This window comes from Varanus komodoensis, unplaced genomic scaffold (genome assembly GCF_004798865.1).
Source record: "Varanus komodoensis strain SLA01 unplaced genomic scaffold, ASM479886v1 scaffold7_1, whole genome shotgun sequence".
In the NCBI taxonomy this organism is placed as follows: domain Eukaryota; kingdom Metazoa; phylum Chordata; class Lepidosauria; order Squamata; family Varanidae; genus Varanus; species Varanus komodoensis.
Window position 1 is genome coordinate 11,115,122 of NW_025336479.1, and position 23,072 is coordinate 11,138,193.

A 23,072-nucleotide genomic window follows, 5' to 3' on the forward strand; every position below is an offset into this window, starting at 1 on the left:
AAATTCTCTGCTGCTTTCCTCCCATAAGGACTTCTGCAGTAGTGGACTGTGGTTTTTAGCAGCAGCAATATCCGTCATGCAAAATTATGCTAAGACCCTTCCAGTCTTACCACCTGTGGGGTCTGGTCAAAGGAAAAAATAGCCTGCACCCTGCGCTCAGCTTTCTTCTCACCTGTGACTCATAGGGAAGAAAAGCCACATTGATTTCCTTGAGTGTCTTGATGGCTTTGGTGATTCTTGATTTGCCAAGCTCATTAAAGAGGTGCTCAGGGCAGGCTGAAAGTCAAGGCAAACAGGCAGTGTTATGCTGCATTCTCCTCACAAGTGCCCCCCACCCCCACCACATACCTAACCTGCTACACGGTAAATTTTTTATGGGAAAAGGACTACACTGAAAAGATACCACAATGGGAAACAAAGGATTCCAGCTTGACATGCTATCTCAGAGCCTGGGGTCACAGTGAGCACTACTGGTCAGGCTCTCCTGCTTCCCAGTCCTGTCCAGACAACCTGTGAAAAGTTCTTGAAAGTTCCCCCACAAAAAACCCACAAGAGGGGCTTAGTAATCAAACCTCCTGCTCTTCAAACAGAAACATTTCCTCACCAAGTCACATGATACTGGAGGGTCTGGACAGGTTTGGGAATAATTCTAGATTCACATTCTCTTTGGGGCCAACACCCATAAAATTGTGCAACTGGTATCTTAAGCAACTGCATAAAGGGATAGCCTGTGTTTGGAGCCACAACCGAAGATCTGTGGGTAGAACCTCATTTACGGCACTGTGGACTACAGAGTGGCTAAGTATCTACCTCCGTGAAAAGATACCTGCCCAGAGAGCCATCTTGGCTGAAGGAGTGGGATGTAAATAGAACAAATAAGCAAACAAACAGAGACTGATACCCAAGTCACATATCTCAGTGGGATTATGGCGTATCCTAATATCTCAACCCTCTTACTTTCTGGAGTAGGGATGGACAACTTACTGCATTCCAGATGTTTTGGCCTGTAACTCCATTGGCCTTGGCCAGGATGGCTAATGATGTGGGATGATGACCATTAGCAGCAAAATCATCCAGAGGGCCAGAAGTTGCCCACTCCTGCCACATGATACGCCGTACATGCCCTTCTTATCTACCCAGGAACAAACCTTGGACTTACTTTCAGTAAAGAACACGTGGGCAGCCTTGTATGTGAAGGTGGGAGAGCCTTTGAAGTCATTTATCAGAGCATGCACTGACTGTAGAGGGAAAAGTGTTCGTTAGCAGCAGCTAATACCCATACCTGAACTACTGTCCCTACTCGAGTTTCTGCCTCTAGTTTCCTTTTCTTGGCCTCATAGACAGTGAATAGCCCAGTCAAACTAGGATTCCTTTATCATACAGAGTTCTGGGAGGAATAGGCTCCCCTATGGGAATTACGTAAAACCCGAGGGGCTCCAGGAAGCAGCACCAAATGGCATTCACCCCCAGTCCCCTCACAGCCCTTCCTACCAGTTTTCTCCTTCCCAAGGAGCTGGCAGAGAGCTACACCAGGGATAAGATGTAGTCTCAAAAGAGCCATGCCGGGACATGGGCAACTGGGGAGATACCACCAGATTTTTCTTCTGCCATCAAGTGCTATTTAGAGGTTCTCACCAGTTCAGTGTCTCTCCAAGGATGCAGTGATTAAGAACCTACCGTGTCAATGGGGCTGATCAAATAGATTGCTTCCAGGCTGGGAAGAGGTTCTCGGCGCTTGTTAATATCTTCGATAACTGAAGAAAGTAAATGCGTATCAGATGTCAGATGTCATTGGGAAAGAATGCAGTAGGATAATTCGTAAGGGCTACACTGGGCTTCGTTATGAAGACGGCAATAAAGAAATATAAGGACTAAATACAGGCCATGAGCTCAAAGATGCCAAAAGAAGCAAATTGCAAATCAGTTAGGTTGGCACTATCAGCAACCCGCAGATCCATCTGAGCTTGGACTGACATATTATCACTCATGGGAATCAAAGGGAGACATACTGTCAGAGAGACTATGGAAGCATCTTTCACTGCAATGCGAGCCTCTTCTCACAAGAATAAACAGAGCACAAGAGGATGTTGTTGAAGTCACTCACTTGTGATCCCTTCAGCCAATAGATCTGACATCTTAAAACAGGATGAGAGAATGCGTGTGCTGGAATGATCCATAATAAGCACCTGCAGGATTGAAGTGAAATGTGGACATGAAGAAGAGCTGATGGTTTAAGAAGCAACCATTTTTAACTTAGGAGAGCCCAAGCACTAAAAAATGCTTACATCACTAAAAGACAGCATGGAAGACTCAACATTTTTAGTCCTTCACCCATCCCAGCTCTTTCTATGTGCTAGAATTATAAAGTCAATTATTAAGCCTGTATTAAGCCAGTTCCATTACAAGGCATTAGACGCTTTCCAGAACTGAGCAGATAGAACTTAAAGAACTGTATCCCTTTTCATTTCTTACTCCACCTATTTTTATGTGAGCCCAAGATTAGCTAATATGGAGGTGTTTAGGTTTAGGCTCAAACTCCATTCCCCAAAGCATTGGCTATGAAATACTGGAAGATAAACTTTGCTTATAAAAGATGTGTTAGTTAGAATTTACAAGATTCTAAAGATAGGCATGCTGTAAATTTTTATTACTGTGTTATAACTTCAGGGTTATGGGAGAGCCACAGAGGGTGTTCTCAGAACTCAACTCCCTAATGTGGGGGCAGGGAACTCCCAAATCTACTTCTCAATCTAACCTATTTTTTCAGTTAGTATCAGCTAGTTTTTTTCTTCTTGTTCACACACTCCCTTTCCTTCTCATAGATGCAACCTAGAAAAACAACAATGTATAGAATGTCCCACAATTACCATTAAAAAAAAAAACTTTTTGGGGAAGATTAAGAAAAGTCAAGGGAGTTAGCATTAGATAAGCCACAGTAAACCCTTGTAAAACCAGTGAAGCAAAGCTAATTCCAAAGACTCTTTGGCCTGTCTGCAACCACTAATTTCATGGATGACCTGGCATGTACCTTTCTAATGTCAGCACATATGGGAATCTCTATGAACTGCCAAAATGAGAGATGTGAAAGGCCTAATGAACACATGCCTCATATAACTGCACCCTGGTATAATCACAAATACCCTGTGGCTAGGTTATCTTTATGCATAACAGAAAACGGTGAAGAAATAGATTTTTTATTAATGGGCTAGATAAATGTCTGTAAGTTATATGAAATCTATGGACTATGTACAGCTCATCTCACATACAGAGCATGACAACTCACCTTCCATTCTCCTTCTTTCTTCATACTTCGAATGACATCATTCAGGATCTCTGAAAGGTGAAGGAGAGCTCTAGGTTAATAATGTGGTACCTTCTACTGCAGTCAGAATAAATGGTTGATTCCTGTGTCAGGTAAACGACGCCTCTTGCCACCCTGTGTAGGCATCTTCGGAATGCTCCAGTAAGCCAAGTCTATCTTTATTGTTTACAATAAAACAATTATTTTTATTGTCTCTTGTTTATTGGTTTTGGGTGCAGAAGAAAGTTGTGGAACAGTGAAGCCTTGCTGAAGTATCAGATTCAGGTTATTTGAAAAGCTACCTATGTGGACCTACTTAGAAACATAGAAACAGAGCGAGTCAGAAGGGGCCTCCCGGGCCATCTAGTCTGACCCCAGGCTCCAGCCGGCTCCGCTCATGACATGCCCACTTGGATACTACTTGGATACTGTTACCTCCCAAATATACCTGCTTGGATCTCAAGATCATCTTCATAGGCCACTCTCCAGGTACCCCTAACAAATCAAGTGAAGCAGGTGTTACCATAGACAGGGGTGGCATCCTGGTTATGCAATGCCCTCTTAGATGGGACATTCACCTGTTGCCTATATTGTAGGCTTTTCCAGTATGAGGTGGAGATCTTTTTATTTCTCAAGTTCTTCAGTCTCCATAATCTAAAGGTTCAGATGAAAATGTTTTTGTGCCTTCGCATGTTTGCACTTCTTGTAACCTCTCTTTGGCTTCTTATCTTGGATTTATTCTGATGCTGGTTGAGATGTATTGTTTCATAATTTATGCTTCTAACTTTTACTCTGAACCATCCAGAGGACTTTTAAAATGGGCAGCATACAAATAATGGAAAGAAATAATTCACCAGGGGCTTGATGACAGATATACTACACCCCACTGTCTGGAGGTTACCCTGGACCTTTTTAATGTTCATGCCTCCAATATAAAATGTTACCCCCTCATCCAGTGTCCTATTTTTCATGATTTAAGCAATATTTTTAGATGGGTTTTCAGCTGCCTTTAAAGAGTAAGTGCTATTTTAAACTGTTTTATTGCTGTTTTAACAGTACTTGGTGAGCTACCTTGAAAATATTTTATTGAAAGGTGGAAAAGAAATCTGCTTTAATAGGACAATTCCCATAATATGACGTTACCATTTTAAGGATATAACACAAGTCAAGCAACTGGACTGTTATGGATTGATATAGATTCTACTCTTTAATCTGAACAGGATATGCATTCACTGCCTTTCCTTAATCAGTAACTCAAAAACCTATTAAAACCAGAAGGATCTCTGGCAACAACCCAGGAACAGTTAGTGTTGTTTGCTTCTCCAAACACGGTGCTTTGGGGATGGAGGTGGGAGAGAAATTGGGCTCACTGCATGGATTGTTTAATGGCAACAATGATCACAAACCAGGAAGCTCACTACTTTCCAGAGAGGATGGGCAAAGTTGATGGAGAGCCACCAGTGGCGAGAACTGCAAGCCCAATACACCTTTGATTGTACTCCAGCCCTCCCTCGCAGCCCAATTAATCTATTACTGCCAATGGCCATGCTGGCTTGAGACAATGACAGCATTGTCTGGGAGGACCAGGCTGGCAAAGGCTGAGGTTGGGACATGACGATTTAAAAGCAAAACAGAGGTTAAAACAGAATGGTCAAAGTACTCTAGCAACCTCTGTGTGGTAAGTGCTTCTGACAGACAAAAGCTGAGGTAAATAATTCTCTGGGAAAAGCAATGACCTACTGAGTAGGGAAGCAGCTTGCACAAAATGACAGAAAACAAAAATCCATACTCTTCTGCAAGCTTCAGTTCTCTAATTTCCTATAAAGAACTCTCCAGAATGACCAGAGCCAAGATCAGAAACCCCGCCTCCCTCTTTCTACTCAGCCCTGTAGTCTTTCCCCAGGACTGGGACAAGATCCAAGGGCCCTGTCTCCTAAACTCACTCCAATCTTCAAAAATGGACACATGGTGGACATTTCCTGTGGATTAACAGAAAGCTCCTTCTGTGGAAGCTCCTACATTCCAGCTCAATTGCTTGACCTGAAATGCCCAGATAATTGATGATTTATTGAAAATCTACATGCAAAACTGAACTAGTGGATGGGAATGAGATGAAGCATTCTACGTCAACCATTTCAGTAACGGAGAGCCAGTGTGGTATAGTGGTTAACAGACTGGGACAGAGGAGACAGTATAACTTAGTGTCTTGTAATAGCAGAGGATTGGACCTGATGGCCTTCTGGCCCCTTCCAACTCTACTATTCCATGTTTCGCCACTCAGCTATGAAGCCCACTGGGTGACTTTGGGCCAGTTACAGCCCCTCTGCCTAATCTACTTCATGGAGTTTTTGTTTTGGTGATGGAGGAGAACTTTTTAAACTTCTCAGGGTTCCTTGCAAGAGGAAGGCAGGCAGGCAGGATATATGTGCAATGGAAGAAGAAAAAGAAGTATAAAGAGTTTATCTATGATTCTGAGTCAGACATGGAAACAGACTAATCAGCAGACAGCAACTTGGTGGAGGATAAAGTTGAAGAACCTTAACACTAAAGTACTTATTTCTTGGTTTCATGTGAACTATTGTCACATGCTAATTAAGAGTACTACCTTGTTTGCAGCTACTTGATACTCATGGTGCTTTACATATCTAAAATACCCAGCCCAAAACCACACACATGCATGCATGCATGCATGCAAAATAACAGGACAGGCAGAATTGAAAAGAACTGGTTATACTTGTTCAAATGGTAGAGATTATGACTACAGAATGTGAAGCATTCAGTAAAACCAGCAGCTGAGACAAGGGGAAAACGCTTTGGAGGAATCTGGCTTTGAGATCCCAGAGCTTTGACAGAACAACAGTGGAAACAATTCAGAGGCATTGGGGGAAACCAAGTCAGATAGAGCATGGATAGACCCCGCCACATTACCATAGAAGCAGCAAAGCAGCTGGATCTGAAGTAGAGATGGATAAAACTGCAATGTACAGAACTGGAATCAAAGCTGGAGTCAGGCTTTCTTTAGCAAATCTTCAGCATACCGGAAAAACCACTCAGCCTGGAATAAGGAAGTCTTGTGTTCAAGTAGCAGCTCAGCCATGAGCTCCCCAGACCTCTTAATCACACTACGAATTACAAATGTACAGTCTGATACAATGTGGTGATAATAATGCAGCGACTCTGTAACATGGGTGAGCAACGCTTACTGAGCCAGGATGTTTGGAGTGTTTTTTATAACTCTTAGGCACTCTATAAAAGTTATGCCATTATCCAGAAGAGCTAGAGCGGATGCTGGGCCAGTGCTGCTGAGGCCTCAGTCAGCGCCCAGAGCTCCCGGGCATAAGGAACGTGGTCCTGCAGCCAGCAAGGCAGTGACAGGCTCCCTGCTCATTGCAGGCCTCCAGAGTCATGTTGCAGCCATCTACAACTGGGGCACAAGAGCGCATAGAGGCCTCCAGGCAAAAGCCTAATTTGATGCTGGCTCTGCAAGGCCCTGTTAGAATTCTGGTCCTCAGATGCATATTTCGAGGAGGAGGAGGCCACAGCAATCAAAAGCTTGAAAGGGAGAGCCTGTGCAGAAGGCCACAGCGGATGATGAGTGGCAGGGATGACAGATATGGCTGACAGACAGACAGAGACGGGAGAGGGAGAGGGAGAAAGGCTGGGAATGCTTCCACAACACACCAAGCCACCCTGTAAGCAACCGTGTGGGTTTTTCACAACCCACGGTGCAACCAACAAAAGATCAGGCTTTCTATGGATACCTGTGACTCTCCCACAGCCCAGCCTTCCAAATGGTTCCTGCACGTACCCCAGGCACCTGTGGCAGAATCAGCATCCCTCAGTCCTTTGCTACCTCACCACCTCAGCAGCCTTTTTACTATTTCTCCACTGTGTGTTTGTGGCATGGTTTCCTTTGCTTGCTCCAGCTGCAAAATGTTCCCTTCTTCCCAATGAATACTGCGATCTGCCTGCATTTCTAATTAAACTTGTACAGCTGTTCATGTCCTTCTGAGTTTTTTATTAGTGCACGGCTATCTGTGCCTGCCCACGCTGCTTGTTTTGTTCTTTTTCTTCCCCCTCTGCTCTCTGAAGCATCTCTCGGTCTTGAGAGAGATCCCTCCCTGCCCCACTCTCTGACTCCTTGGGTACCAGTTTGTGTTACAGCTGCAGAGATTGTCAAATGGGTATTTATAGCTTCCTCCCAAGTTGCTGACCTGGATACTCGATTGAAGGGAAACGGTGGTGGCTTATCACCCACCCAGTGGTGTCATTTTCAGCCCCTGGTCCAGGTAGCTCAGGGCTGTCCTGCAGGAGCCTCTTGATTTTCAGATGTTGTGCAGGATGCAGCAACTGATGGTCACAACTGGTGATAGGACTTCCTTCACAACTAGAAGTGCGGAGAGTGTGGCAAAAAGTGCGCTCTTGAGGGAGCCTGGTAGAGCTGTGGTAGTAACATTTTTCTGTCTGGCTTCTCCTTGGAACTCAGTATGGTGCCATAAGCCATGACTGAAGCACAAAGACCTCTGAGAATGAGCAGTGTGTAGAGTTAAAGAATCTGCCCATGGCTAGTTTGGCTGCCAATGGCAAGCTCCAGCCAATGGCAAGCTCCAGGTAGCCATGTCACGACTTCACTCAGAAAACCCTGTGTAAGCATCCAGAAATCTCCCTTTAGAAAATAAAAGCACCTGGAGGAATATGCTGTAAAAGCACAAACTGTTGCACAACGTCCCAGCTTGCTCAGGAAAAGCTGTCATGTACACTTGCAAAAAATATCCAGTTCACAGAAAACTCACAAGTTCTCTCTTTTGTCCATACTTTTATAACATCAGCAAAGCACAGTTCATTCAGAGCACACACCATCTCTGAAGATTTCACGCTCAGCAAACTTCCCTATTCCAAAGGCAGAGCTAAGTGGGAGTATCCAATGTTGAAAGCAAATTTGTACAAAGTTAGTCCAAACCGGTTTTTAAAGCTGATATAGGTTTCTGCATTACCTTGCTCAAATGAGGGATTATAAACCTGGTTTCCGATGCTCTGAGACATGTGCTAAGTGCCACAAAACCCAGCAATTTCTAAAGCATCTATGTTCAGAATCAACATCCACACAACTTCAGTGTGCAGGAGAGACCACTGATGGATGACAACTGTCTGCAGCCAGTCCCTCCACCACCGTGCTAGCAAACATGGCAGCATGTTCTCCTACCGTGGAGACTGACGCTTGCTTCCCCTACAGACCACTGAATCACCCTGGAGCAGCCTGAAAAGGCTCCTTGACAGTCATGCTCTCCCTCCTTGCCTTCACCTGCAGTGTACAGGTGCAGCAGAGCCATTAAGGAGTCCAGGGACAGCATCACGTAACGACACTCAAGGATCTCATGGTGCTCACTGCAGTAATCAGTAAGGGCTCTTCAAGCAGTGTCAGTTATGACAGAAATAAGGGCTTCTTCTGCCATAACTCTGCTGAAAGCACAGTGGTGGACACAGTCACATCTCACAGCGATTCCGTTGCTGGGAAAGGAGCAGCTGAACAAGAAGGTGCAGGAAATCAGCAATGAGCTACTTATTTTGGTCCACTGGGGGAGGGTGGGTGGAAGCTGTACCTTTAATATTGAAAGTTAGGTGGCAGAAGAAAGAGGGGAAGGTTCTACTAAGGCCTGAAAAATCATACTTTCCATCCTGCAGAGCCTACAGGCAGCAGCAAGCAGGTCCTGGTTTAGCATTCATTCAGCTGCAGGTGCCTATGGAGACTACCGTTCTCAAAAATTCAAAATGCCATTGTGTTAAGAATTTCAACTACCCAGGGAAAAGGCAGTGAGTGAAGTAAGAGAAAGATGCACAGAGACTGAAGAAATGCAAACACATGTTTTTGAGTGTATGAGGTCTGGTTTAAGCCAGAGTTGGTTGTAGCATGTGCTGCCAGCCACTGTAAATGTTCAGATAGCAGTGGGTGATTGCCATGGTTTAGCATGGTATTTGAATCCAGCTCAGAGTGGGTTCTTGCCCCCTGCTCCCAAGTCAGGAACAGCTCGTGGGTTGTGCGTGGCACGCTGATCATGGCAACAAGTCATTCTTGTGGCGCTTGCACGATCACCATGGTGACAGCCCACTGAGACTTAAATTTTCACAACAGCCACTAACATGTGCACCAACTTGTTAAACTGCAGTGATCATGTGAAACAGCCCAGGGACTGGCTCTGGATAAGCTGCGGATGGACTCACTACCAGTGACACCCCGTATGCCCCATAATAGTGGACTGAGTGTCTATGAATCATGACCCTGGCTGCACACAAACCAGATGACAACAAACTCAGAGCAGCTGAAGGACGGAGAGACTCTGTCAAGAATAAAACCACTTTGGACAATGCCCATCAGTAGTAGTGTGAGGATGGTAGGTGGGCTCATCTGCATGCTTGGGAAAAGGCATTTGGTGACACAATGAACATTAAAAGCGCTGAAAGTAACCGTGTACAACTGGACGTATATAGACTGACCAACTTTATGACTTGAGAACCTGACTTGAAATCTATTTACCCATTTCTTCAGTTAATTAGTAAAAGGTTACAGGAACAGTCATTTAATAAATTATATTGGCATATGTTACTAATTATAATTTCAATTGAGAAATACAGTTTCTTAGGACTACGCATCTCAGGCTTGTTAAATAATAATTTGGTTTTATTGGCTCACTGTTACCTTTTCTCTGACATAAAACTACTGATGCATCTGTCTTTTTGCTAATGAGAAGCTAAGGCAGAGATGATTTTCCAGTCTTATCAGTAAGCTGCAAGTGATTAATGCATATCCTGCATGATCTGTGAAATATGGTCCCCAAACAGAACAAAACCCCCTAGCATGGGGTTTTGCTTCTGAAAGGACCAGGAGCTCACAGATGAAGCTCAGAAGCCATAAGTCTTATCATGACAGATTAGGAGGGCTTGGTACAGAAGTGCCATTTATCAAATTGCAATTTCAGGCACTGGATGGCCCTCTGAACATCAGGGGTCTGTTATGAAATATAAACCAGGCTGGGAAAGGTTCTGTCCAGCACTTTTGGCATTGTTTCCGTAATCTGTCTTACACCCGTGCTCTTAATTTTAACCACCTACACCCGCTGCTTGTATGAGTCAGAAGTGCATCCCTAAACAAGTAACAGTGGCTGCGATCAAGGGCAAAGCCTGCCCTTAGGATAATCAATCAGGCCAGGCTGGAGAGATAAAAGGCAGTAAATAGTTTTTGTGGAAGAAAATAACTGTACATCACACCCATGTGGGTAAGTTTCTGATGAAAATTAGAAGGGGAGGGCACTCCAGGCAGAGAACTGATAGATAACAGACGTCATCCTTTCTACTTTGGCAATTCTCCCCACCGCCTATAAATTACTTCCCTCATCTGGGTTCCAAACATGATTAAACACATGATAGAACTTCATGGTGCAAGCTGGAGAGGAAAATCAGTTGGAAGGTTTGGCTAGGAAATGGCATCCCCCTTTCCAAACCTCCAGTATTGTGTTTAAAATAGGTTGTTCCCAAAAGGGCCTGCTACACATGCATTTGCATGTAATGGACAGCCTGCTCCTGAGCCAGAGTTCAGTCTTTGCAACAGTCTTGATTTAAACCTTGAGGTAACAGAAGACCTCCATGCCATTTTGCTTGCAATGACAAAATTGCTTTCTAGTCTCCTACTAACCCTGTTGAATCTCCACTTTCATCTGAATCTGAACTGCTGTCTGGCAATTTATTTATTTATTATATTTATATCCCACCTTCCTCCTATTGTGGAACTCAAGGTGGTCACATGCCCATCCTCAAGTGGTCTCCCCTCCAAGCTCAGGCCAGCCCCACACTTGCTTAGCTTCAACATGTTGGATGCCTTATCTGCCTGAGAGCATATTCTGGGCCCAAACAGTTCTACTCTGCACCGGTTTTGTGAGAAAATAGGGGTGGTTCCCACTGAACCCACTTTCTAGCCAGAGAGCCAGCACTGTGCTACTTATGTCTCTAACAATGACGGCTGCACTTGCGTAGGTGCAGTGCAACAGCTACACTGCACTTCCAGAGTGAAAGGAATTCTATTCATGCATAATCAGCTTCAGCTCTGCATCTGCTCTAAGCCTAATCATACAGCATAGTCTCAGGGCACATGGCACAGACATCTTGCTGAAGCTAAGCTGCTCCGGACCTAGTCAGGATGATGGTAGCAGACTTCCTGGGGACTCCATGTTCCATAAGGGGAAAAGGCCATGTAGCCTTGTTCTACATTGAAAATTAATAGCGTCAGTCACAGCACAACACCCTGCTTTAACTTGCTATTTCCAAAAGGAGACAAGTTCTCTGCAAAGCTTGGGCACTGCTCCCATAATTAATGGGGAATGGAACCATGGTAGCTTCTTTCAAGGGTATTTTCAGATATTGCAACGTCAAAATTGTTGTACTGGAACAGAATGTTCCTGAACTGAATTTGATTTTGCTTTATCTGAAAGGGCTTACTACTGGTAGACTTATGGTTTTATTTGCTCCATGAAGTTATGATATCTACATTGCAATTCTAAATGTGTTTACACGGAAGCTCCTCTAAATTAATTGATACTTATGCTCTAGTAAGTATGCTTAGTTCTGCCGCTGACATTCAACAACAATTACTCTGAATTAAATAGATGTTCTATATTTGTTGAAGAGCAAGTGCTTTCTTGTGGAACAATAATTCCAGCAGGCATCAGTGCCAGAGAACAGGCCAACAGAATCAGGGTTCTAGGAAGCCAGTGTCAGAGGTTGGTTGCTAAGCAGATGGGAACCTAACAAACTCATCTGCCCCTCAACCAGGAATTCAGTAAAACAGCAATGAAGAGAATGCATATGGGTAGGGGTAGGGGTGGCAGCACCTGCCATAAGAAGAGGTTTTTCAAGCTGAACCAAATAAAAAATCAAGAGTCATTGGCTTTTTCAGAGTTAGGGGAGATTTTTACAAATTCACATGGCTGTATGGTGTGGTACATTAGTGTGCCGGATTTGCTTATTCCTTTCAAAATGATTTTTACTCACTCCAGATGACCACCTCACTGCAAGTCTGTTCTGTGCCTGATATTTTTGAACCTACATGTTAGATATTGGTAGAAATAGTTATAAAAGCCAAATAAATATTCCCAAGCCAAAACAGGGAATGGGAATGGTAGCACACACAAAAGCTATCACATCCTGACAAAAGTGGCGGACTGCCAATTATGCTTGAAAAATAACATGTTGAAAAAAGTGTTATAAGTGAACATGTGCAGATCTTCTTCTAGGGAAACCTGACCTTGTAAAGTTGTAACAGAAAGTGACCTTCACAGGAAGAGAAAGTCCAGACAATCTTGTTACCTTAATTAAAAGAATACACACAGGACCAGGTTTCTTGAAGTAAACATTTCGTATCTTGCCTTTCAACAAGGAAGATTACAGAACTCTTGGAGAAAGAAACTCCACCTGGTATCTTTGAAAAGCAGTCATCTCTAAGAAACAAGTAGCATCCAAATGTAGATTGATATAAAAGCCACAAGAAAGAATTTCAAAAGGCAACCTGTCTCTATGGCCAGTAAAAGAAAGTGCTGCTCTGGAGATAAAGATGCAAAAACAGGTTTAGGCTGCAATCTATACATACTTACCTAGAAGCAGGGACCACTCAGTTCAGGGGGGTTTACTTCTAAGTGCGCACACATAGGATTATACTATAAAAATGCTGGGCGTACAAAGAGGAATCGGCGTCAATACCATATCATATCAGCGTCACTGCACATGCATTACAGACTAATGAGACGAGTTCATAATACAGTAACAGCGTTGGCAGAGAGCAATGCCAAGGGATCAGCCACTAGCCCTGTGTAATCTACAAGGAAACATCCTGCAATCACACCTGTCCACATCAATTGGTGCCAAAGATTTGAAACTATTAATCTAGAAGAGAAATATAGCTATTTGCATCACAGGTCAACATGGGGTTGACGAGCTTACACAACCCGATGCCCTCCAGATGTTTTAGATTACAACTCTCATGAACTCCTGCCAACATATCCAATAGTGAATTATTATAGGAGCTGTACATTTGGATAACACCAGTATACCTACCTTGCACTAAGGTGCAGAAGCAAAGTTAAGATTTTTGTTGTTTGCAGGAAGATTCAATGGAGATTGATAACAGTAAGGCTACAATCATCATTTCTTTACATCTAGTTTATGTTAGTCAAATTATAATTCAAAATGATTTCCAGAATGTGACTTAGGGAAACTGTTCATCCTACCCACTTGAATATATAACAAGCAACAAATTTTATGCAGCTAGACAAAAGTCAATCCTGGTTAAATTATCAATGAAAATTCTCAAGCCAATTATCACTGAAAAGTCTAAAAATAGCCATACAGTGAATCAATATAACCTCCTTTCTTGGGTGTTCTCAAGAAAGGTTGAGTGGGCATATGTAACACAAAACCTTGATAAATGTGCATGATTCATCTAAGCTACAGCATTTCTTGGAACAGAGCTGATTGTAGAGCAAAATCGTGATTGCAGTTCTATCATTTCTGAGTACCTGATAAAGCTTTTAAGTGCTAAACTACCACCAGCCCTTTTTATATTTTTGGGGGTGGCAGGTGGAGGTCCCTTCAGCAGATGTTAGGAGAACATGTTATTGTGTTCCTTATCACAGGCATTGCTACGAAACCTAGAGGGCGAGATCCAGGTTCAGTCATACCTAGAACAGACCTACTGAAATCAATAGGTTTGTAAGTTGACTAAAGTCCTTACAGGTCCATATTTAGGCAAAAAAAAAAAAAAAAAAAATGCCCTACAAAAGATTCCCATGGCAGGCTGAGAGGTAGAGCTTTTTATTCTGCCTAAATTTTAAGATCCATCCATTTTATTCAGTCTACTCTAGATCTGACCAAGTTTCAATCCAACCCATAAAACAGAAATTGCCCTTGAATAAGAGTTTCATACATTGTTCACATTGGGCTTGCCATATTCTATTTTCTTTTTCTTTTTAAATAAGTTTTATTCTAAATAAACCTAACACAAAAGAGACTAAAAACAACATCAACCATCAATTGATGTACACCATATCCTATTTTCTTAGCACCTGTCAACAACCCTGCTCTGCCCCACTTCCATTTTCTCCACTTTTTTGTGGTGTTGCCCATTTTTCTTCTGCATCAGTTTTGTAATTCTTAGAATCTGGTCAGCTCATGAAACCTGCCAATATCCAAAAAGCAGCAGGTAAAGCTTCACTTGATCAGTCTTCAAATCCTAACTACAATCTGAGGATTACTGCCCCTTATCTTTCAAGACCTCCAATCCTCTACCATTTCTCCCTAACTTGGCCAATTTCATGGAGATATTGGCTTAGATTCATAGTATTAGGGAGAGGGAGGTAGCTCCTTTCCAGCCTTCGGAAAGCACACTGACATCCTGCTGCCTGAAGCTGGATTATGGTTATTGCGATACAGCACTATAAATAAACTCTTCACCAGGAAGTTATCAGGCCCAAGGATCCTCCACCAGAGTCTTGAAAGACTGTATTTTATCAAGTGGACTGAGAAGGATCTTTCTTCATTAGCTAAAAATACAAGCTATCCGTTGCTATGTTCCTGTAAAGTATGCTTTATTGTTACAAGAAAGAAAGGCAGTGAGCTTCTGGTTCATGTTCTCTCTGCCTTCCTCTGACATTGCAGTGAGATGAGAAGCTTTTGCATCTGTTTTTGATTAACTGCAATTCAGTATGATGCATTACTGTAAGCTGTGGTTATCTTAACTATGATTAACCAGCTTTCTAACACAAGATTTGAAGCTGCCTCATTTCAGTAGCTAGGATCAACCACAGTTTGTCTGAATTTGTACATAATCTGCAGTTAATTGAAAATGGAAGTGAATGTTTTAAAAATGGAAGGTGGAAAGACATTTCTGACAAAGGTGAAGTACAAGCTGAAGGGGCAGGATTGCAGATTAAGACTGACAGGCAGTCAAGAAACACCTTATTACTGTGAACAAATCTCCAGGACCTGATTAACTGCATCCAAGAAAATTAAAGAACTGGAAGAATTCTCAGAATTGTCTATTTTCTTTGAGAAATCATGGGGGACGGATGAAGTGCCAGATGACTGAGGGAGGGCTACTGTTGTCCCTATTTTCTAAAATGGGAAAAGGAGAACTCTGGGGACTACAGACCAGTCAGTCTGATATCAATCCCTGAGGAAATTCTGGAGCAGTCAATTATAAAGCACTCAGTCTGCAACCACTTGAAAACAATGCAGTGATTGCGAGAAGCCGACATGGATTTGCCAAGAACAAATCCTGTCAGACTAATCTGAGGTCATCTGGAGCTTTGGAGTATGCTGTCATCAATGTGCTGATGACACGCAGCTCTCTCTCTCCTTCTCATCTTCAGCAGGTAAGACTGTGCACATGGTGAACTGGTGCCTGGCTATGACAACAGACTGAAGGCTCCCAAACTGAAGCTCAATCCAGAGAAGATGGAGATGCTGTTGGTGGGTAGTCCTGACTGGATGGGTCACCTCCTTGAGCCATCTTTGTCACTGGAGGCCCAAGTTGCTTCAGCGGCTCAGAGTGTCTTCTACTAGCTTTTGCTGGTAGCTCATCTATGCTCCTATCTGGACAAAGATAGCCTGCTATCAGTGATCCATGCTCCAGTAATCTCTAAAATAGATTACTGTAGTGCACTCTACATGGGGCTGCCCTTTAAGACTAAGTTTGGAAATTGCAACTTGTGCAAAATGCGGCAGCCAGACTAAGAACAGGGATCAGATGGTCTGATCACATAACACCAGTTCTAGACCATGTGTACAGGGTTGCCTACATGCTCCCGAGTCCAATTCAAGGTGCTGATCTTGACCTGTAAAGCCCTACATGGCTTGGGGCCATGATACCTGATGGAACGCCTCTCCTGAAATTCATCTACCCAGGCACGGTGATCACAATCTGGGGCCTTCCTTTGACTGCCACCTCTGGGGGAGGCTCAAGGAGAAGGACCTTTTCAGTGGTGCCCCCCAGTCGTGGAATGAGCTCCTCACTGACGCCCACCTGGCACCAACTTTGTTATCTTTTCAGTATCAGGTAAGACAGCCTCCACTTGGTGTAACATGGTGTCCTGCAACAGCAGGGGGTTGGACCCGATGGCCTTTATGGCCCCTTCCATCTCTACTATTCTACTGTTCACTGCAGGGCACTGAATCAGTTACTGGGGGCTGCTAGTTGTCAGAGTGGGTTTAACCGTTTTCTCAACTTATTCTACTTTTTCTGTTTTAAATTTGGTTTTGCATTTTGTATTGGTAAGTTCTAAGATGTTTTAATGTTTCAGTGGTGTATTTTATATTGTTTTGAAAAATGTGCTGCACACAGAGAGCTTCAGCTGCTGGGCAGTAAAGAATTAAATCAAAATAAATAGTTTCATTTTCTGATTGTGTAATATCCTTGGTGGATTGTAGGAATGCTGTGAGCATAATATATCTTGACTACAGCAAAGCTTTTGACAAAGTTTCCCATGATAGCTTGATTAGAGAACTAGCAGAAGTGGACTGTATGGCACAAGTAGATCCAGAGTTGGCTACAGAATCAGAATCAACCATTTTCTCAAACTGGGGAGAGGTAACAAGCGGGTTACTGCAAGGCTCAGTCCTAGGTCCAGGGCTCTTCAATATTTTTATTGAATGATGTGGATGGAGAGGTGCAGGAAATGTTTGCAAATTTGCAGATAACACAAAATCGGATGGAAAAGCTAACAATCTGGAAGAAAGGAATAAAATTCAGTGCAATCTTGATAGCTTGGCATGCTGGGCTGAAAATAACAGAATGAAATTTAATAGGGATGAATGCCAAGTTAGCAGCTAGGAAAAAGAAACCTAATGCATCATTACAAGATGGAGAATACTTGGCTCAACAATACCGCAAGTGAGAAGGATCTCGGAACTGTTGTAGATCACAAGCTGAATATGAATCAACAATGTGATGTGGCTGAAAAAATAGCAAATGCTATTTTGGACTGCATTAAGAGAAGTGTCACTTCCAAATCATGGAACGTACTAGTCCCCCTACAGTTAGCACTCTTTAGGCCTCATCCTGAGTACTGTGTCCCGTTCTGGGCACTACAGTTTAAGAAAGATGCAGATAAACTGGAGAAGTTTCAGAGGAGAGCAACAAAGATGATCAGAGAACTGGGAACAAAGCCCTGAGAGGAGATACTGAAAGACTTGGGCATCCTTAGCCTGGAGAAGAGATTGGAGGGCAGGGGGGAGGTATGAAGACACTCTTCAAGGACTTGAAAAGGATTTCACAGACAGGAGGGCCAGCATCTAATCTCAATCATACCAGAGTGCAGGACACAGAATAATCAAGTTACAGGAAGTGAGATTCCAGCTGAAACTTCCTGACCATTAAAGTAATGCAACAATGGAACCAATTATCTCTTACACTGGAGACACTGAAGATGCAGCTGGTCAACCATCCCTTAGGGATGCTTTAACTTGGAGTCCTGCTTTCAGCAACAGATTGAACTAGATGGCCTTACTGGCCCCCTTCCATTTCTACTATTCTATGAATCATTTCTCCTTTTTTCTATTACTCATCTCCATCCCCAGGCACATACAATGGGTGCTCATTTGTAAATGATAAATCTCACTGATTTTCATCCCTGTGAAATGGAACATTCTTGAGGAATTAAGGCTCTTTGGGAACATGTGCCCTGACCTACAACACTGGGTATGAATTCAAAATTCATGGATCAAGCTGTTTCCTCTCTAGTTGCTGTCATGCTGCTCCCCCTACCATATTTGTCCAGGTCACATGGCAACTCTGCGTTGATTTACGTGACTGCAATATCTACTATTTTCAGCTGACCTGTGCTGGTTTCCAGCCACACTGTCAAAGGATGTATCAGTTGGGTGCATTCTGACAGTGAATACTGAACTGCACACAGATGAGTGCTGGGTATCCAATCATACTCTCAGACTTTCAAGCAGCTATGAACGGTTGCCCAGTGTTGATTTACACTGAATTCAGAAAGTGATGTTATCTAGCTTCGGCAAATGGGGCGGCATAGAAGTCTCCTAAATAAATAAAATAAATAAGTAACACATGACCATTTCAACCCACTGCAGTGCACTAAGAGTCAACAAAAGTGTAGCTGCTGAAAATCATTTCCACAACTTTCAGTTACATAAATCCAATATAAAACCATTACATTCATAGCAAACCTTCTCTGAACAAGTCCGCAACTTTGCTGGAACTGGAAAGAAATATAATCCATAATAAAGTCTTCCATCACAATGCAGTGCATATCAACTAATTTCAAGCAAACCATATATTGGGACTAGAAAGTTTTCTTTGAATGGTGGGTATTTTATCTTCTACCCTTCCCTTGTGTGGTCTGTAATCAAATAATGGCTATAACACAAACTAGATAAGAGTAGAAATCTAACAACTATTTTTCTCAATTAGTGAAACTTCAAGGACTACAGCAAACATGGATGCAGGACAAAGATTTGGTGAACTTTGTCCAGTGCTAGGGTACCAAAGTTGCATAAGAGTTGCAGGTTTCCTTATTTAATAGTCTTCCTTAACATAGTCTACCAACTACTTATTCTAGCCATTTTTAAGTTTTTAAAAAGCATATATATCAGGGCAGGAAAGCAAAATGGTAAATTAATCACAAGCCTGGTTTTAAGAGAAAATAGATCTATGCATGGTTGAGAATTAGGCGGATGAGTTGTAACAAGCAAGCGGTGCTTGCAGGTAACCAGGGATTGTGCCCAGCCTACAGTTCTTACAGCAGTTCTCAAGTTTGAGGAGTGCAGGTCTCATAACTTTATTCCCACTGCTAGGGTAAGACCTAGGAAAATATTTTGCTGTAGCAATAGCATCAGGATTTTGTGGGGTGATGATCAGCAGACTGGGAAAATGCAAGATACGAGAGGAGGACAATCATATCCAAAATAACTTTTCTTCAGCTATTTTAACCCAGTAGAAACAGTGAAAGCACAGGGGAAGAGACTAACCTCCTACCCTTTTGGAGCCTTGAACTGCACCAGGAACAGGGAAAAAGATCAACTCCTGCAAGCTGTAAGAAATTTGGTTACTATTGTCTGCAGTTTGTACTCTTGGGGTAGCTGTTTGCAGTCTGTATAGTATATCAATGCTTTCATGCATATTAAAGGTTTATTTGGTGTGTTTGGCTGCAGCTTATGTATTACTGATACATGATGAACAATATTATGTTGTAATTATTGATTTTGTCTATTCTGTAACTAAACTGAAATATTATAATGTGAATATTCATGAAATGAACTGTTTGGGTTGTTTCTCGCTGTAATGATGTACTTATTGTACTTGATTTATTAGTATGCTTTCTTTTATTACTAAGAACCACCCAGAAAGCTTTGTCTCATGGGTGAAATAGAAATGTAATAAATGAAATGAAAATTAAATCTTCTGTGAAAAGGAACTGAGAAATAAAATGGTGACGCAGGAACAAAACAAACCATTTTACAGAGAACCACAGCCAGGAATTGCTAGGAATAAGGCTGAAATCATGAGTACATTAGGTATTTTACTTGTAATAAATAGCTGCATCACAAATTAGAATGAAAGCCTTTTAAAGTGAGTCAGAACTTCTTTTGACTACTACTGCTGGGATCTGACACAGTTTTGCTGCCCAGTCTTTCCTGCAGTCTCCTCTATATTGTCTTGCTCATGATGAACCTGAACAAGATACCCATGTAGAACTCAGATGTACTGGGAATGCTCTGGGAAGGCATGTGCCCTTGCTACTAGCCATCTGGCATTTTCTTCTCAAGGAAGCCATGAAGTCTGCATGCAAAGTAGTAAGACACAAGGAGGCCATGGCATCTTATTATTCATCAGATTCTTGTGTCAAAACCTTTCATAGATGTCTTGGTTGGATTCAAGATACAGCCTGACCAAACAATCCACCCCTGTACCTCAACCCATGCATATATCTATACCACAATTGAGTATTCTGTGTCCCTGCAGATGTTTCATTTTATAACTGTCATAGCCCTAGCCAACATAGCCAGTGATGAGGGAGGAGGGAAGCTGTAGACCAAAGCACCAGAAGGACCACAGTTGTCTACTCCAATCCATCATGAATCCAACACAATAGGCTGCTACTATCAATTAAAAATGCATGCCACGAGAACACAGTTAATCTCTAGAATGTTGCAGCATTTCTGTCTTCTTACTGCTCAGGACATCCGTTCTTGCCAGCCCTTCTCCTTGTGTGCAGACTGAACTCATGGAGGGAGCAGTGGGACTGTCCCAAGCTTCCCAGTGGCATGCAGTAGGTCTGTGTTCAGGCTGTACTTTGACAGAAGGTCAAAAGCAGCCATTCTAGTACTGCGTACTTTTTAAAGGAAAGCTACACAGTCAGTAGATAAGAGGTAAACACACTGCCACGACTATTAACAATATAACAGGCATGGTAAGTTGCCCAATAAGCCCTTCAATCACTACTCAGTTACTTATGCTGAGCTTACACCAGGTAATTATTCTCATTACATTACCTTTATACCTTGCCCTTCTTCCTCTTGTAAGGAACCCAAGGTGGCTTACAAGGTTCTCCTCTCTATTTTATCCTCACAATGACTACCCTGTGTGGTAGGTTAGGTGAAGAGTCAGTGACTGGCCCAGAGCCCCCCATGAGCTTCCCAACCAGCACTCTTAACTACTATACCATGCACATTTTTCCACATCCCTCTCCAAAGTTGAACACTCTCTGTTCTATCTGTTCTTTCCATGTTTCATCACATATCATTCATTTCTAATTGTTAACAATTTTCTGAACTCTGTAATCCCCAAGGCTATTTAGTTCATACCCGGAGAGAGTTATACAATAGTCACAAATACCATATTTCAGGTGTTAATATTTTTCCATCATCACTCATTTCATTTGATGAAATGTCCTTTATTTTAGTAATAAAACTGGTAAAGCATTGTGCTCGATAGGCTATGCATCAGACAAGACATTAAAATCTAGCTTGTCTCTGCCATTTTGAAAAATGAGGATGGACTTTGAACTGTCACTAATTTCTAAAACCTAGAATTGTTCCTAAGCATGCTCTACATTCTGATTTCTGGATTTTCTACATGGCTTTTACATCCTGTCCCTTGAAAAGAAGTGTAGGAATAGTTACTTAGAATTCAGAATGTTGTGATGGCTGAGAGTGCAATCCTCCATATATTTAGACAGAAATAAGTCCAATGGCTGACTTGAGGAATGCTGGAAGTTCTAAGACTTATTGCTGTCTAAACATGTATAGAATTGTACTCTGTGTTTACAGATTTCATTCTGGCATCTTACTCTTCAATAGAGTTATCATGCTGCAATAAACCCAACAGTCTGTGCAGCAGTCTAGTTAAAGTAAAGGTCTGTCTTCACTTGGCCAAAAATTGAAGTGGGAAAAAAACTTTAAAAAGTATTTTTCCAAGTACTTCCCTGTGACACAGTAAAGGTTCTTGTATACTAAAATGCTTGTGTACTTTCCTCAAAGTGTGCTATTTTTTTAAAATCCTCTTAATCTTGTTTATGTCTATTACTGTTTGACAAATATGGTAGCTGCAGGAAGAACATTTCCCATTCTTAAGGCACCAGAGACCAAGATCTATCCTTGAGTCCTTTAGTGTTAGTTATTGCTCTGGGAAAATTTGGAGCAACCTGCACGGAACAATTTTAGGGGTCTTTATAGCATTGCTGCTATTCTTTTGCAAATCTAAATCTCTTAGTATGTAATATGAGAGCTCATTTGCATATTCATTAAGTTAACATTTCTGCAAAAGAAGAAGCTTTCCACAATAATGTGTTTAACAGCAAACTGAGCAGTCTAGATAACAATGACTCTGAGCACAGTTTCTTCTGAACTTAGAGCGAATTCGTACTTCAAGCATGAAGAATTTTTTACTGACTATGCACCAGGATTAAAAGGCTGGCTATTCAAGTAAAAATCGTCTAACGGTCCTAATAATCTGAAATGTTACCCCCTTTTATTGGTTATTCTCATATAACCCATTAAAAATGAATCTGGTTTCAGCTCCTTGACTTTCTTATTCCAAGCACACAAAGCATTATGTGTTGATTCTAGTATCTTAGCCAACTGTTGCAAACAGGGAGAAGAAGAAGAAATGCATTCACTTAGACCACCTCCATCTCCTTCCCTCTCAGGCAGATGCGAGGAGTCTGCATATACTGTAGCCGTTCATATATCCGATAGGTACGAAAACAAACCAAAATAATGCCTTGCTCACATTGCACTTGGAGTAGTGGAGTTTACTCTAGGAGGCTTGGATCAAAGCTTCACCTCTGTGACATATACATGTGTGGCTTCCAGTAGGTTCCTTTCTCAATTTCAGATTGCCATCTGTAAAACGGCCACAGTCATGTCTCGGGGCTTTGTTAGGAGGACAAACACAATAGGAGGTTGTAAAACACTGCCACTTATGACTGCTCATAGGTGTTCAAGGAACAGATGAACAAGGATACCTCTTGCTCTTTCCCTAAGGGAGGACTTTAACTGGGTCAGACAGCTTTAGCATGCCAGCAACTCACTAGCCTTGCTACTGCAATGATGCTTCATATGGGCTTAAGAAAACTGCCTATTCTAAAGCAGCAGTTGATAACAAGGACGGATTAGCATTTCCCTATCAGGCACGCTGTATTTACATTAAGCACACCCAGTTGTAACATTAGGTATGGCAAGGGAAAGCATACTTCATAGGCTTGCA

At 42.3% G+C, this 23,072-nt stretch overlaps 1 protein-coding gene across 3 annotated transcripts in view; it reads right to left on the reverse strand.

Annotated features, from left to right (window-relative positions):
- Positions 1 to 23,072, reverse strand: part of STXBP2 (syntaxin binding protein 2) — a 41,425-nt gene that overhangs the window by 15,061 nt on the left and 3,292 nt on the right. For 2 of the 3 annotated variants that reach the window (XM_044453882.1, XM_044453881.1), the window contains exons 2-6: positions 3,284 to 3,333; positions 2,105 to 2,186; positions 1,678 to 1,754; positions 1,160 to 1,238; positions 173 to 276 (exon numbers count right to left, since the gene is read on the reverse strand). In XM_044453882.1, coding sequence (XP_044309817.1) covers positions 173 to 276; positions 1,160 to 1,238; positions 1,678 to 1,754; positions 2,105 to 2,186; positions 3,284 to 3,333 — 392 coding nt within the window. Of the gene's footprint in view, positions 1 to 172; positions 277 to 1,159; positions 1,239 to 1,677; positions 1,755 to 2,104; positions 2,187 to 3,283; positions 3,334 to 22,595; positions 22,613 to 23,072 lie in introns of those variants that run through there. The other variant, XM_044453883.1, reaches the window with a different exon arrangement.